The sequence below is a fragment of the Podarcis muralis genome, chromosome 2 (assembly GCF_964188315.1).
Source record: "Podarcis muralis chromosome 2, rPodMur119.hap1.1, whole genome shotgun sequence".
Classification (NCBI taxonomy): Eukaryota; Metazoa; Chordata; class Lepidosauria; order Squamata; family Lacertidae; genus Podarcis; species Podarcis muralis.
This window is the reverse complement of record NC_135656.1, coordinates 41895263-41909962: the sequence shown is the minus strand read 5'-3', so window position 1 is coordinate 41909962 and position 14700 is coordinate 41895263. Positions and strand designations below refer to the sequence as shown.

Sequence of the window (14700 nt, the reverse complement as noted above, 5' to 3'; positions counted from 1 at the left end):
CTCAGAATGAAAGCAAATAGCATACCGGTATGACACCAGACTTGCAGAAGGGAGCAGTTATTCAGCCAGGATATGTATAGCACATGCCCCATTCTTATTTATTAGTCTTGCTTTTCTAGGGGAAGTGTTTCCCAGTGTGGAGTGCTGCTTCAGGGAGAAAAATCAAGTGACAGCTAGGATTCTTGATCTCTCCAAGGAATAGTAGCATGTGAATAGATCAGAAGAGCATTGTAGTGAATGCTTTAGTGGTTCTGTGCAAGCGTAGATTCAGCAGTCATTAGTTACTGTGAGCATAAAACTCCTTGACTGCCATATCTGATTGGACTAATGAACTAGTACAATGCACAGTGCGACCATTGCATGTAAAGCCTTGAAACTTTGGGACAACAATCCGGCCCCCGTGCCTTTTTTCACTTTTAATCATTCATAGCAGTATATGTCTGTATTGTCTGGTTTTGTGAATGATACATGGCTGTTGGCATAGCAGCCATTCACTAGCTCCAGCTGCTGTGAAATGAAACCTTTAATTTGTGATTTTAATGAGCATATGGGTTTTTAATGAGCACTGTTGCCCTTTATCTTTGCAATAAGTGTCTATTCATGTGTGTAGTTGTAATAGTATTGTGTTGTGCAAAAGGCCTGCCTTGCTTGTTTAACAAGAAGCAAAAAGTAAGGGCCTGCTGGTTGCTTAAAAAAAAATATAGCAGTCAGTCGAACTAGTTAGGGACATAATCATATAGAATTACTAGAGCAGCAGTCCTGTACTCACTGACACTGAAGTTTTCCTCTAACTTCAGTAGTGTTCACCCAGAGTAAGAGATATTGCAGCTTATAGCTATGTGTATTAGAAAAGTGATACAGTCTCCAAATGCTTTAAATGCTACAAATGCACAGTTGTATTTTAATATATCCAAGCCAGTGTTGTTGGCAAGTACAATGGGTTAAGCCTTAAGTAGTTCATGGAATTTATTACATATGATTTAAGGCCACCCTACAAACTAGTTTATTTCCTACATTACTACTACTACTGTTATTAAAATACATCAACAAATTTGTTAATGCACTGGAACATATCTGCCACTAAAGCTTAGAATGCTTTCCTGTACCGCCATAAATGATGTCATGGCTAATTTAAACCGAGCACATTCATTCAAAGTCTAGTTTAATTAAAAAGTTTAACATAAAATTTCATACAGATAAACGCTGCATCCGAGAATAATTAAGGCAAGCGGCAAGCGGCTAATAGGAGACACTTTTCCCGTCATGCTTTTCCAACACAAGTATCAAACCATTCTGCATTTTCACCAGCAAGTGGAGCTAGTCATTCCCACATTCCTACTTGTGTTTATTTACAGAGGATTGAGAGTTTAGCTTTGAGGCTGTTACCAAAGAAGTCACTCTTAGAGAACCCAATTAAAAAGTGAAAAAAGGAAAAGAACAATAACAACTAATTAGCATGGAGGGTGATCTCTTAATTAAGATGGGAACTGGTAAAATGAAAGATTTTGCTTTATAGCACAGATGTGGGATGTTTTTCAATCTTAGACTTTCTATTTTTAAGTTGACCTCTTGTCCTGCCTGGCATCTGTGTATGATTTATGCACTTTTGGACTAATTTGGTAAAAATGAGGGTACTTGCACCCCAAGCACAGCAGAAACTCAGATGACTTACAGTAATTTCCCTTGCAAACATGTGGAGGGGAAGCCAGTCTGAGCTTCCCATGGTAAGCGGAAGTAGAATATCGGAGATGGAAATCACTTTTCCTCTTCTCACGATGGCCAACCTATGGCATTATTTTTATATTTCTGGAAGCAGATGAAAAACATGCATTTCAACACTTCTTGTCACAAGGCATTCCAGTTTGTTGTTGTAAACTTGCATACGTAATTCATCTAGTTTATATTTAACAAGGTTGAGGGGGGGTGATATATGGAACTGTATTTTGATGAGGGCAGTGTTTTGTGGACACTATGAAAAACTTGCATGCATAAGCAGCACCAAGTCCACAATAAACTGCTGTGTGGAAGCACCATTAATTTGTAGCTCTCCCCCCCAATCTTCAAGATGACTCATGATTTTTTTATTGGTGCACCTGTCTCAGGAAATGATTATCTATTTGGGAATATTCCTCTTTTTTTATGTGTTTGCCTTGCTTGGAATAGTAAAATTAGAGATACTCATTTCAATTAACATTTGTTTTGTTCTTTTGATTTAAAACAAACAGACAACCTGCCAATGGTGCAGTAATTTAGGAAATCTAGTAATGCTAAGTACCTTCTCCTGCCAGCACTTTCCACCTTCAAAATACATCTCTCACAATTGTAACTAAATTAGCATGCTATTTTTGTATTTATTGTCTTGTATGCCTGATCTCACATTCTGTTCTGTTTTCTCCAAATAAATCTTTTTGTTGCTGTTTAGGATTACTCTTTCATTTAGTATTTATTCTGATACTCTGACCTATCAGTGCTGCAGCTTCTCCTTCCTTAATTTCTTTTCCACTGAAAAGTGCCCGATAGCAGTGGTCATGTTTTTAAAAACAACAATTTTAAAACAATTGACCCACAACCCAACAGCATCAGCTAAGATTATAAAAGGTTTGAGAAAATAAAAAAGGTTTTAGAATTGCTTGCTTTGAAGATGATGTTCTCTAAGTGATAGATGCCACAGAAAAAGACATTAACTGAACATTAGCAGTGCATATAATGAGGCCTCAATTTATTGATCTCAAAGAACAAATGGATTTATGTACCACACTATTTGGATGTAATACTTCTGAAGAAAGTAATGGTGAAGTTGGGAAGACCCTGGCTTCAACTAGGGCACAGGTTTCTCAACATTTCCAGTTTTTGTGTGTGTAATGTAAACCAAGATTTACATAATTTTACCATGTTAATCAAATACAAAGAACGGCACTACCAAAAAAGCTTGAAGCGACTCGAAGTGTTCGGTGAAATGGCAGTTTTGATTAAGAGAACTCATAATATTTTTAGACAGACATATTTCTGTTATTGCAGTAAAATGAATATGCAAAAAAGTGAGTTACTCATGTTTTCCAACATGCAATTTGATTACTTTGTAGAAAGCTCTGAGAGATAAATATTATAATTATAAAAAATATTAACTAGATGGTTTCCCATGGCCTGTGCAGCCATTAGGTAGAGTGAGGCCTACACCTCAGGTGGCAGAAGTCTCCAAGGTGGTGTTCCTGCAGGCGCTCCACCAGAGAAGCGGCACCAGCATTTCAGGCGAGATCTCTGAAATCACATGACATCTTGCAGAGTGCATGAGATCCCTCACAATTTCAACATGATTTCACCCAAAATTGGCGCTGATACTGGCGGCAGACGTGGCAGTGGCAGGGCAGGATGGCACTTCCCATTTTGCCTCAAGTCGCAAAGCCGGATGTGCTGCTCCTGTGGTTTCCTGTAACAGATACTGTTCTCCTCAGAAACGACTCCTTTGTCTATTTAATCAGAAAAAGCTTAAAAGGTTTTAACCAGGCATTTTCAGTCTGACTATAAATTTATATGGTAGAGTAATAGCATATTACTCACATTTGGGTAAACAGCAGTAAGGGATGCGGGTGGCGCTGTGGGTTAAACCACAGAGCCTAGGGCTTGCCGATCAGAAGGTCGGCAGTTCAAATCCCCGTGATGGGGTGAGCTCCCGTTGTTCGGTCCCTTCTCCTGCCCACTTAGCAGTTTGAAAGCATGTCAAAGTGCAAGTAGATAAATAGGTCCCACTCTGGCGGGAAGGTAAACGGCGTTTCCGTGCGCTGCTCTGGTTTGCCAGAAGCGGCTCAGTCATGCTGGCCACATGACCCAGAAGCTGTATGCCGGCTCTCTCGGCCAATAAAGTGAGATGAGCACCGCAACCCCAGAGTCGGCCATGACTGGACCTAATGGTCAGGGGTCCCTTTATTTTTACCAGCAGTAGAAAGCATTATTTTCTCTGACTTAAAATCCCATCAGAGCTGGGTCCCAGTGTGAGAAACATGCTAGTTCAACTAGGCCCAGACCACTGGTCAATTTCTGAGACCAGGGTCGGTTAGGAGAATTGTTCCTCAAACTTCCCTTTCCTGACCTATGCAAAATCTAAACAAAAAACTCCAAAAAGAAGGGCACAAAGATGAAAAATGGCTATAAGCTCCTTACTGCATCACTCTTCACCAATAGCAGTTTTGTAAAACAGGACTTCTTAGGTTGCCAGTATAGACATCTTGCTTACTCCCAACCAGTACCTTGTAAGAGGCCAGCACTCCTAAGAATGAAAAATCTCTGAAGCCAGAATTTATTCCATGGGCTTTAATTGTGTGGTTTGTTTTCCACTGCTCATTCTAGGTTGGAGGCCTAGCCTCTGAAAATGTGAGGTGGGCTGAATCAGTGAAAGACTTCAAGCAGCAAGAGAGTGCACTGTGTGGCGATGTCTTATTGATAACTGCATTCGTCTCTTACTTGGGTTACTTCAGCAAGAAATACAGGCAAGACCTAATGGACAGTGTATGGAAACCATACTTGCGCCAGCTAAAAGTGAGCACAAGATAACTGTCACATTTTCAGATGCATCTCTGCTTTCCAATCTGAGCTTTTGTTCTGTCATGAGCTTGAAATCAAAGGCAGGCTATAATTGTGTTGGAACCAGGTTTAGAATGGACTTTTGAAAGTGCTGCACCCTGTTGCTGACATTTGGGAAATGTTTGTTATTATTTACCCAGATGGCTTTGAATTAATAGGTTGTGAATGTCCACAATACACACAGAGAGAGTGCTTTTGGATCTTCCATTTTTGTTTGCTTCTGTCTCCTATTCTCTCTAAAATGCCAAACAATCCTTAAAAAAGCATTTCTGTATAATTTATTATTATATTGCTCCTGTGTTTAAGATATATGATGTACCCTTAGGGATTCTAGTTCCAAGCCTTCTGGGTAAGCAAAGCTTGCTCTAGGGTCGCCTGGTGTATACAAGTCTTTCTGGAACTGTGAATGCTGCCTTGCAGCATCACAGCAGACTTGTGAATGTGTTAATTACATTCTGCAAAAGTACAAGGTGCAATCTGATCCTGTTCTATCAAGCTGTCAGTTTAACCTGCCCCAGGCCTCATTCTTTGAGGTTTTTGTGTCATTGCTTGTTGTTTTTGTACACAAAAGGATGTATTGAAGTAGAAGAGGGAGGGGTTGCCAATGAGCTAATTTATCTTAGCCCAGGGATGGGGAACATGTGGCTACAGATGTTGTTGGACTCCTAGATGTTTCAAATGTTGATGCTCCCAAATCTGCAGTCCAACGTTACCTTGAGGGCCACAAGTTCCTGATCCCTGATTTAGTCCATGATTCCTTGATAAAATTGTGAAAACTTAGCTTAGCTGTATTTCTACTGATGTTCTCCTCCCCTATATTCTAAGACTAAAGTTTGAAAACTGTAAATGCAGCACGTTCTTTCCCCATTGGCTCAGATACAAGAAGGGCAAAGCAGAAACCACTATACAAACCAGTTGTGTTTAAATCTTATGGTTTCAGCTTAGAAGTACATTTTTCTAAAAGAAATTTGGTGGTGGCAATATCTAGAAACTCTGTAACTTGGCTAGCTGGGGACCCTTATGCATCCAGATAAGAGAAGCGTTCCATACCACTCTCAAAAGATGGGACATGAGGGCAGAATCCATGGCACAAAAATATTTAATCCTCTGCAGAAAGCTTTGAATATTGTACTTATCATCAGATGGTAACCCCTTCTAGGTTGTGTTCCCTTTGGGTGACTATCCTGTAGCCAGGATAGTGGAATGTTGAATGTAGAAAATATAGCTAGCTTTGACCAACCATTTAGTTCCTAGGAAATGAAGACAGGACCCTTGCTTCCACTTCAGCTGTGTGGGCTGATTCACATTTTGGAGGGCAAGGCATATGTCAATGGGGCAAGGTTTATCCCACATTTAATTAATTTTAAATTTGGAAAATACCTTCTTGACCCTTGGGGCTTTTACACAAATTTTTCACTTTAAAATAAATATACACTTGTATGAAGACATATACATATACATGTGACGCATTGTTGAATAATACATGCACGTGAATGCTGGCAGTGTTTTGAAGATCAAATGGGTGTGGCTTGAAAAGCTTGAGAACAATGATCCCAAGGGGTAATTACAGCCTGGAACTGATACTGCAAGGCAGAGGTTTTCAACCTTATTGAGGCCACGGCTCCCTTAACCAACTACATTCTTTCTGCGGCACCCCTGTGGGGCTTAGGAGCCCAGATATGTCACCCCTTGCCTTCCGAGCTGGCAGCCTCTCACCCTTTTTCAAACACCCTTTCTTGTGGAGTGTGCCCCCAGCCTCCTCTCCTCTCCTCTCCCCTCTCCTTGTTAGTCCTCTGGGCAGCTGCCATCCCTGGTTTCTGAGCTGTCCCCCCACCCACCCCAAAGACAAGTGCCTCTCAGAGGCACCATTCATCTGGGGAGCTTGTAGCCAGGTCTGCTGCAATAAACAGCTGTGCAAGCCTTTGGGAGACAGAGACGTGAGAGGGCATCAGAGGAGGGAAAGAAAGAGGGACAGAGGCCAGTGTTGCCTGTGGCACCTCGACCATCATTCAAGGCACCCCAGGGTGACATGGCACACTGGTTGAAACCACTGCTGTAAGGGGTTCCAGGTGGTGGTTGTTTGGTTTGGATGGTGCACACAATGGTGAGTTTGGTATCTATGTGGAATACTCCTTTGCTCAAGCTGGTTTTTTTCCCCTCATTGATGATTAGGAGACAGAAAATACCTTATTCCCCTTACTCCGGTTTCGATGATGCAGCAAGAAGTTTGAAATCCCTCTTGTGCCTCTCAGTCTTTCACCTAAAGGTTTTATACAACCTTAAGAAATTGCAGGCGATAGTAGTGACTTGCTGTTAAATAATAGAAAAAGCAGTATTAATTCAGCTTGCTGGTACTTGGAGTACATAGGTGTTTACTGTTCACCTGCAAGTTGTGTGCCTTTTGCTGTCCTAGGTTGCAATCCCGTTGACTCCATCTTTGGATCCTCTGATGATGCTGACTGATGATGCTGACATAGCAGCCTGGCAGAATGAAGGGCTACCGGCTGACCGCATGTCCACTGAAAATGCCACAATCCTCAGCAACTGTGAGCGCTGGCCGCTCATGGTTGACCCCCAGCTCCAGGGCATCAAGTGGATCAAAACCAAGTATGGTGAAGCTCTCCGAGTGACCCGGATTGGGCAGAAAGGGTGAGCAGGCAGGACCATGCAAAGCTGCAGCTGGAAAAAAGCAAAACCTGATGTGTTCAATTGCAGTGTCAGATTTGATGTATATTCTGCTTCAGACTAAAGATCGTAGGAGGCAATTGCGTTTGGAAGGAAAGCACTCCAATTTTGCAGCTATGTAGAACTTTTGTGTATTAACCTGCCTTTTTCATTACCAAGATTATAGAGATTTCTGATTAAATGGGGAGGAGCTGTGCAGAACTTGGCATGGTTGCCATAGAAACGTCACTGAAACTGTGAATGTATTGAGGAGGAGGAGAATGAAGGAGGTTTGGCTGCACTCTGGGTACCAGCCGGCTGTGCGTCACACTGCAGTTCTTCAGCGCTGAGGATTTAGTCTCTTGTTCTGTTGCTTCACCTCTGATATTTGGCCTTTAATACTCAGGCCTCATGGACAGCGGTCTTCCAGGTTGCAATGTTGCAAGTTTTCAAAAGGAAGAGGTCCAGGGGTGGGGTGATAAAATAGAACTGTTATAGTCCACTTCTCTGAGGATTCTTAAGGAATTGTCTTTCACATATCTTTCGAAAGACTTAGGAAACAATTCAAAGACAGGGAAGGCACACATGAGAAGCCATTTTTTTGTCTTCTGCGCGTGTTGTCTTGTCAAATGAAGAGGGTCAGTTTAGCAGAACTCTCACAGGTTATGATAATGAAGCAGCAATTTCACGAGGAAATCACCATGTTTGCATGTTCTGTTAATATGTGTGTTTGATAAAATGCACCCAAGTAAACAATTTCTGTTGGTTAATTTGGTAAAAGGAAAAATAGATATGGTATAATGATAAAAGGAGAATTCCCTGGGTGCCTAGATCCAGGTCTGTAGTAAGTAATCTTTGGTGGGAGAGCCCCAGCAGAGATTTAAAATCTCAAAGCATCATCAAAGTTAAGCATGGAAGTATAGACTGATAGACCTTTAACATATCCCTTCTAAGTTGCTTCCAAAGTTCTTCACTTTCCTTAGCATAGAAAGAGACCACACGTTTGGTAAGTTAAAAATGGCTTGCTTACAAACTCTTTAAAAGTTATATTAATATGCTTTTCCATAGAGCAGCAAGAAAAGACAGGCAGTATGACTTAAGTTCCAAAATGGTAAATGTTTCTAAATTATTTGTATAGAAAATGACTTGCTGAAGTCATGTGGTCTAAGCTTGGAGCATTCAGCTTAGACCTCCTTAATGGTAGGGTTCACATGGTGGAAGTGAGAGAACAAAGAGTTTGGTAACCCTTCCTACAAAGGTAAGGGGGAGTGGCCTAGCTAAACCTGGCAGGAAGCCTTTCTCATTTATTTATTTAATCTGTATACCACCATTTATCCATAGGTCTCAGGGCAGTTCACAACATAAAAATACAACATAAAAACCCATTAAACCCATTTATGCATTCATTAGATTTAAGCATGACTGATTTATAGGCTTAAACAAGACTGATTTATCCCACAACTTCATAAATTCAAGAAGAAATAAATTCAGCAGATTACAAAAAGCTGTCCAGTGCTTGCAAGTTTTTTTGTAAGTCCCATCTTCAGGGACTTATTTTTTTATGGTTGTACCTGAATAAGGCGAAAGTCAAGATTCCCTCTGTTAGAGCAGTCATTTATCTTTAAATTATCAGTACACTCCACTCCCCCCAAGTAGCATTCCAGTTTTGGCCATTAGTGTTTAATTCAAATCGTTTCTTTTTTACTTTTCTCATCTAACACACTTTGGCTAGCAAGAACCCTGGGAAAATAGAGAGAGATCTGAATCTGGTTGCAGAAGCGATTGTACATAATAAAATAAAGTGTCCCAGAAAAACAAATTGCGCATAGAGAATCTGGGGCATGACTGTATCCCCAAACGTTTTGCTTACAGGTGCTGATCACTCTGTGGATCCTATGAATTTAATTAAACTTTGTGCCTCTAACATGCTTTCCTTTTAGCAAGTGAAACGCTACCCCATGCTGCTGGACCAGCATAATCATACATAGTGCAGACACTTTGTTCGCTTTCTTTTACTCTCAATGCCTCCCCCCTGCCGCCATATAACCAGTATTAACATATTTAAACCCCCGAGTTTACTCTGCTTCTCCCACTCATTCCCTTATGAAGGCAAATGTTCCTTGCTTTAAAAGTCTGTGTGGGTTATTGCTGCATATGTCACCCTGGTACCATCTTTCCTAGGTATCTGGATATGATAGAGCAGGCTCTTGCCACTGGTGAAGTTGTTCTGATTGAGAACTTGGAAGAATCTGTTGACCCAGTTCTAGGTCCATTGCTTGGCCGTGAGACAATAAAAAAAGGAAGGTAAGATGGTGGTGAATCAGAAGGCTCCTCATCTGCGGTTGTCAAGTTCTGGATGATGGGAAGGCTTGTGTGTTGTCTGACAGGAGCTGCTGCCGATTCTGTGGGCGATATGTGTGCAAGGTCTGGTGAACTTTCCTCGAGGCCACTAGGGGAAATTATTCTCCAAGCCCAAATTTCAGGAACCAAAATATTGTAAAGGTTGAGTTAGGTGGACCTTCTCAATAATGGTACAACAGTGATGGGGTGTGCCCCCTCCCCCGGGAGATGGTGTCTCATAGTCAAGTTGGAGGCATCTTTTAAAACACTTTTGTTGCAGCAGCTTTTGAAAAATGGTGTCCTGAGTGATAAGAAAAAAATAATCCAGCAGGCCATTACTTTTTTATCATGGGGTTCTATTTTAAATATTTGTTTTATTATTAGGTCCAGTGAGTATTGGGAAAGTGATCGCCATAGAATAATAAAAATAACAGCAGTCACACGTAGAAGACTCAGATGTGGTTTGCTGTGCTCTTAATTAGAAGAGGCAAGTCAAATAAAGCAAAGCCTCATGGACTTGATAGAAGAATAAAAAAGCAAACAAATCCTTTTATATTAAAGTAATGAAAAATGCTCTTATTTGACAAGCTTCTTCATTCTGATATTCAGCTGTCATTCCTCCTTTTTCTTTTGCTACACTCCTGTCTTTTTTGTTCTTGGTTTATTTCCTCTGGTCCTTCCACAACATTCCTCTGTCACTGAAGTGGAAATGTTACAAGCCATGACACCAGTCTATGTGCCTAACCATTAAAGTATATTCTTGTGGAGTCCTGATCATAAAGCCATTTATAGTGACAACTCTGCCACGGCCACCATGTATGAAGCGGCCTGTGTGACAGACATCCTTGAGGTGTCCTGCACTCTCCCTTATTGAAAAAGTCATGCTTTTTAATTCTGAGAGGTACAGTGCATTCTTATCTTCATACTACTGAATACCTTTCATTTCATAGTGATATAGTGTTGCTTCAAAATAGTCGTTCAACTTCAATTTGGCACTTCTGTTTATTTCGCCTAAAGGTCAAGAATAGCATTGTCACGTGATGACTTAGGAAAAACCCATTCCCACAACCTTATACGTATATATATGCAACTTGTGGGAGAGACGTTGGAGATAGATGAGGACTCTTGTTTTCCTTTCAGGTGCATTAAAATTGGAGATAAAGAGTGTGAGTTCAACCCCAATTTCCGACTGATTCTCCACACCAAGCTTGCAAACCCCCATTACCAGCCGGAAATGCAGGCACAGTGCACCCTCATCAACTTCACCGTGACTCGGGATGGCCTGGAAGACCAGTTGCTGGCAGCAGTTGTCAGTATGGAGAGGCCTGACCTGGAAGAACTAAAGGTAAGTTGCAAGCTGGCTGCAAGCCTAAAATGAAACCTTTTCCCATTGAGCCTTCCTCAACAAAATGAATTTTGTACAGTTAAAATGTACTTCCCGCTGTTCATGACACCCAATTGGAAGCCAAAGACAAAATAAACACGTACTCCACAGGCCAGCACATATATTTTCTTTTCTTGCTCTCCACTCAAATGCAGTGGCATGCATGCATGTGCTTCCTTCGTAGTTGGCCAGAAGAGAAAGTGGGGGGTTGGCAGAGGGGTCAAAAAGAGAAATATGCCTGGAGATGGAGGGAGGTGGCAGTGAACAGGAGGAAACCAGGAGGAGAACGGGTGAGAAAGAAGGAGGAGTTAGGCATTTTGCTGGCTGGTGGCTATGAATATAGTTTTCTTTCTGATGTGAGGAAGTAGAGACTCTCTTCTGGGTGGAAAAAAAACCCCAACTTGAGGGAGCAACATCGTAGGAGGTGAGAGACTATTTTCCTGTGGGTTTTCTTCAATCACCAGGCAGCAAGCAGTAACAGACAGTGTGGCTGTTTTGGCCCAGACCACATTCTGAGGGCATTACCATTTTTTCTTGGCCTCTTCTCCCTGTCCTGCTCCCATGTGAAGTGACAGCACTGCAGAGGCCTTTCACAACCTGGCCTCATTTCACCTCTCCCCTCAAGCAGCATTGAGGCACTGCAGAGGCCTTCCTTGACCTGCCTCTGGCCTCTTTCCCCTTCCCAGCAGCTGCCCTGTGCAGACTGGCCTGTCTCCATTGCAAACAGCATCTGTGCTGGCTGCAGAATCTGAACGGTCCCTCTACTCATGCTCATTCACTCATTGAAAAAGGCCACTAGTCAATGCCCTGTGTCTTTTGGTGCTCCTCATTCCACTACACAGTGTTTGGTGTGTTGGTGGCAGTTGTGCCCTTTCCTCCCTCAACCCCAACAGCAGCCAGACAGCTGGTGGGAGGGCACTGTTTGCAGAGGCACTTCATATATTTATTTAGAGCATTTGTTCCCTGCTGCTCAGCCAAAAAGTCTCCCAGGGTGGCTTACATACAAGACACTTGAATAAAGTAGACAGAGTGCAGGGAGAAAAGCCTGGCAAAAGTTAACCGAATGAAGCAGAATATAGCTTCATCAGGAAGGAACAGAGAGCTTTTGTCTTTTTGCAAGGCCTAGCATGGCGGCATGCAACTAAACATCCAGAAGAAAGCTGCCTTGCAGCTAGGCTGCCAGTGCATTCTGCAGTAATCTCAATGAAGATAATGGCAGCTTCCTTGGTTGCTGTGCAGCACCTCTCCACCCCCCACCACAACCCTTGGTTAGCTGACTTACTGACAACAGAAGTTACCTCTAGATTGCACACTGAATAATATCTGCTATTGTACTTCCAACTAGAGAACAGCACTCTTGCTAGGCGTGGCCAGCACTGCAGCCCACAAAAAAATAATAATTCAGGGTTCTGCAGATCTGGGGCTCAGACTTCTCCTGGGCTACCCAGTAAGGTTTTCTTTCAGTGGCAGAGCCAAAACTGTGGAATGTTCTGCCCACTGAGGAAATTTAAATGCTTTTAGAAAGAACGTGAAGACATACCTTTTACATCAAGCTTTTGGAAGTGAGGGGAGATGCAAGCTGAGAGCTCTTTTGTTATGTGCTGTTTACATTGTATTGATATTTAAATTGGTTTCAGAGATATGTGTCAGTGTGTTTTAATATGTTGTACAGCACCTGGTGACTGTAGGGTGAAGGGCAGTATAAAAATACCTAAATGAACAAAATAAATAAATTTGCTGCACAGATTGCTCCCTTTGCTGGGAGAGTTTCCATGCCACAGGCATGTCCCCTTAAAATGTCTGGAGATGGCATGAAAATTATGCATATAATAGTGGCAATCAGTATATGTTTCAACCCAATGGTGTTGAGCAGGTATTTTGGGTAGCCTCCCTGTGGTGGCCATAATATGTAGTCCAGTTGTAAACAAATTCCCATTGGTTTTAATATCTGTGAATCATATACCTAAATAGTTATGAATCACATGCTTAATTAACTGCTAGGTAAAAATATTAGCAGAACATACTGTGGGGGTTGGTTATCAAGTTGCTTAGAGTATAGCGTACTGATGTAAAAGCATCCATCTTAGACTTCTCTGAACAAAGGCCCTTAAAAAAATCCGACAAATAGCCAGAGTCAAATGCTTCCTTGAATAGGAAAAAAAAAAGTTTCTTGTTGAAAAATGTGACCTTATTTGTTGTTTAATATTCAGACTTCTTATAAATTTTATGGTGGCATCTTCATGGCTTGTCCACTGAAAATCTATCAAGGATATAAAATTGTTATAATCTTGACAAGGCAGCTTGTAAATTTAAAATATGAATCACAGTAAAAAGCTGGGCCAGTATATGATATTATGATTTGGTTTGGGACTTTTTTGGCCCGAGGACTGTGCTGCCTCATGTACAACCTTCCAGAGGCCACATGCCAGTGGCAAAAGCGTGCAGAGGAATGAGTGTGCTTCTTACCTTTGTACAGGATGCTACATTCCTGCTGCACAAAAGTTGGAGGTTTCTACACATGAATCTCTCTGTCCAGACAAGGGTGTTGTTGTTATTCAGTGTTGCGCCCCCCCCTCTATGTGGGTGGGTGGGCACAAGAGAAACAGAGAGAGAAAGACAGAGAGAGAATGGGTGGTTTTGCAGAAAAACTACCCTGCAGAAAAAATACCCTGCTGCTGGTGTTAGGAAAATGCTTGCTGTGGAAATCAAGGCATTAATGTATTTTGTGTTTTGTGGGGGGGTCTGTGCCTCAACTCTTTACAGTCTGATCTCACAAAGCAGCAGAATGGATTCAAAATAACTTTGAAAACTTTGGAAGACAACTTGCTGTCCCGCCTCTCTTCTGCCTCAGGGAACTTCCTAGGGGATACAGCTCTGGTGGAAAATCTAGAAGTCACCAAACAGACAGCTGCAGAAATAGAAGAAAAGGTAAAAATGCAAACTGGGTCTGGGTGGATATGCAGGGAACGACCCCTGCGTATTCCTTTTTGTCTTAAGAGCTAGGAAGTTCATTAAAACTTTTAAAATGTGTCTTAGGTCATCTTGTTCTGCTTGGAGACTAGAAATCATTAGGAGGCCACACACACTTCGGTTCTGGTCAAGTCTAGGAATCTTCCTGCTTCAGAATAGATGGGCATTAAATGGGCAATTCAAAGTGAAGTACAAATAGCAGTATCCAATGTAAAGACCATAAAACTTTAGCACTATAATAAGATGCCTTAAACCATTCCAGTTTAATACCAAGGCTTTTTATTTATCTTCAGTTAATTCAACATGCATTACATTAACTCAATTAAACTTGGATTTTAGCAGAGGCGGCATGACAGGATCCACTGAAGTTTATGTGGTCCAGATTAAATTGGCAGGAATTCCAGCAGTTTGGCACTGATGTGGCTCCCCTGGGTAAAAAATCTGTCTTTTAAAACCATCCTCTTTGATAGTCGTCTGACACACATAATTTGCTTTGCAAATTTCAGTTGCATCTTTCACATACAAGGAGCTTTCTCCAGCTATTGGAGCATATAATTCCAAGCTGTATCTATGTACAGACTACAGAAGTTCCCATGCTGTTTGTATGGGTGCTTCTTAAATACATACATGATGTATGTTTGTAGAGGCTAGCGCATCATCATTCTTCTTTTGGAATTCCTTGCCAAGTAATTTTGTAAGAAGGCCTTGTACACTTCTGTACTATAAGATGTGGGAAAATATTATTATTATTCATTTCATTTCTA

The 14700-nt window shown here is 41.6% G+C and overlaps 1 protein-coding gene across 4 annotated transcripts in view; it reads left to right on the top strand.

Annotated features, from left to right (window-relative positions):
• The window catches only part of DNAH9 (dynein axonemal heavy chain 9), a 210106-nt gene that overhangs the window by 118396 nt on the left and 77010 nt on the right, over positions 1–14700 (top strand). For all 4 annotated transcript variants that reach the window (XR_013391852.1, XM_077924329.1, XM_028717200.2 and 1 more), the window contains 5 exons: positions 4345–4533; positions 6992–7227; positions 9424–9546; positions 10723–10927; positions 13730–13894. Coding sequence is in view for 3 of the 4 variants with exons in the window: in XM_077924329.1 (XP_077780455.1) it covers positions 4345–4533; positions 6992–7227; positions 9424–9546; positions 10723–10927; positions 13730–13894 (918 nt within the window). In the remaining variant the exon portion in view is untranslated. The remainder of the gene's footprint in view (positions 1–4344; positions 4534–6991; positions 7228–9423; positions 9547–10722; positions 10928–13729; positions 13895–14700) is intronic.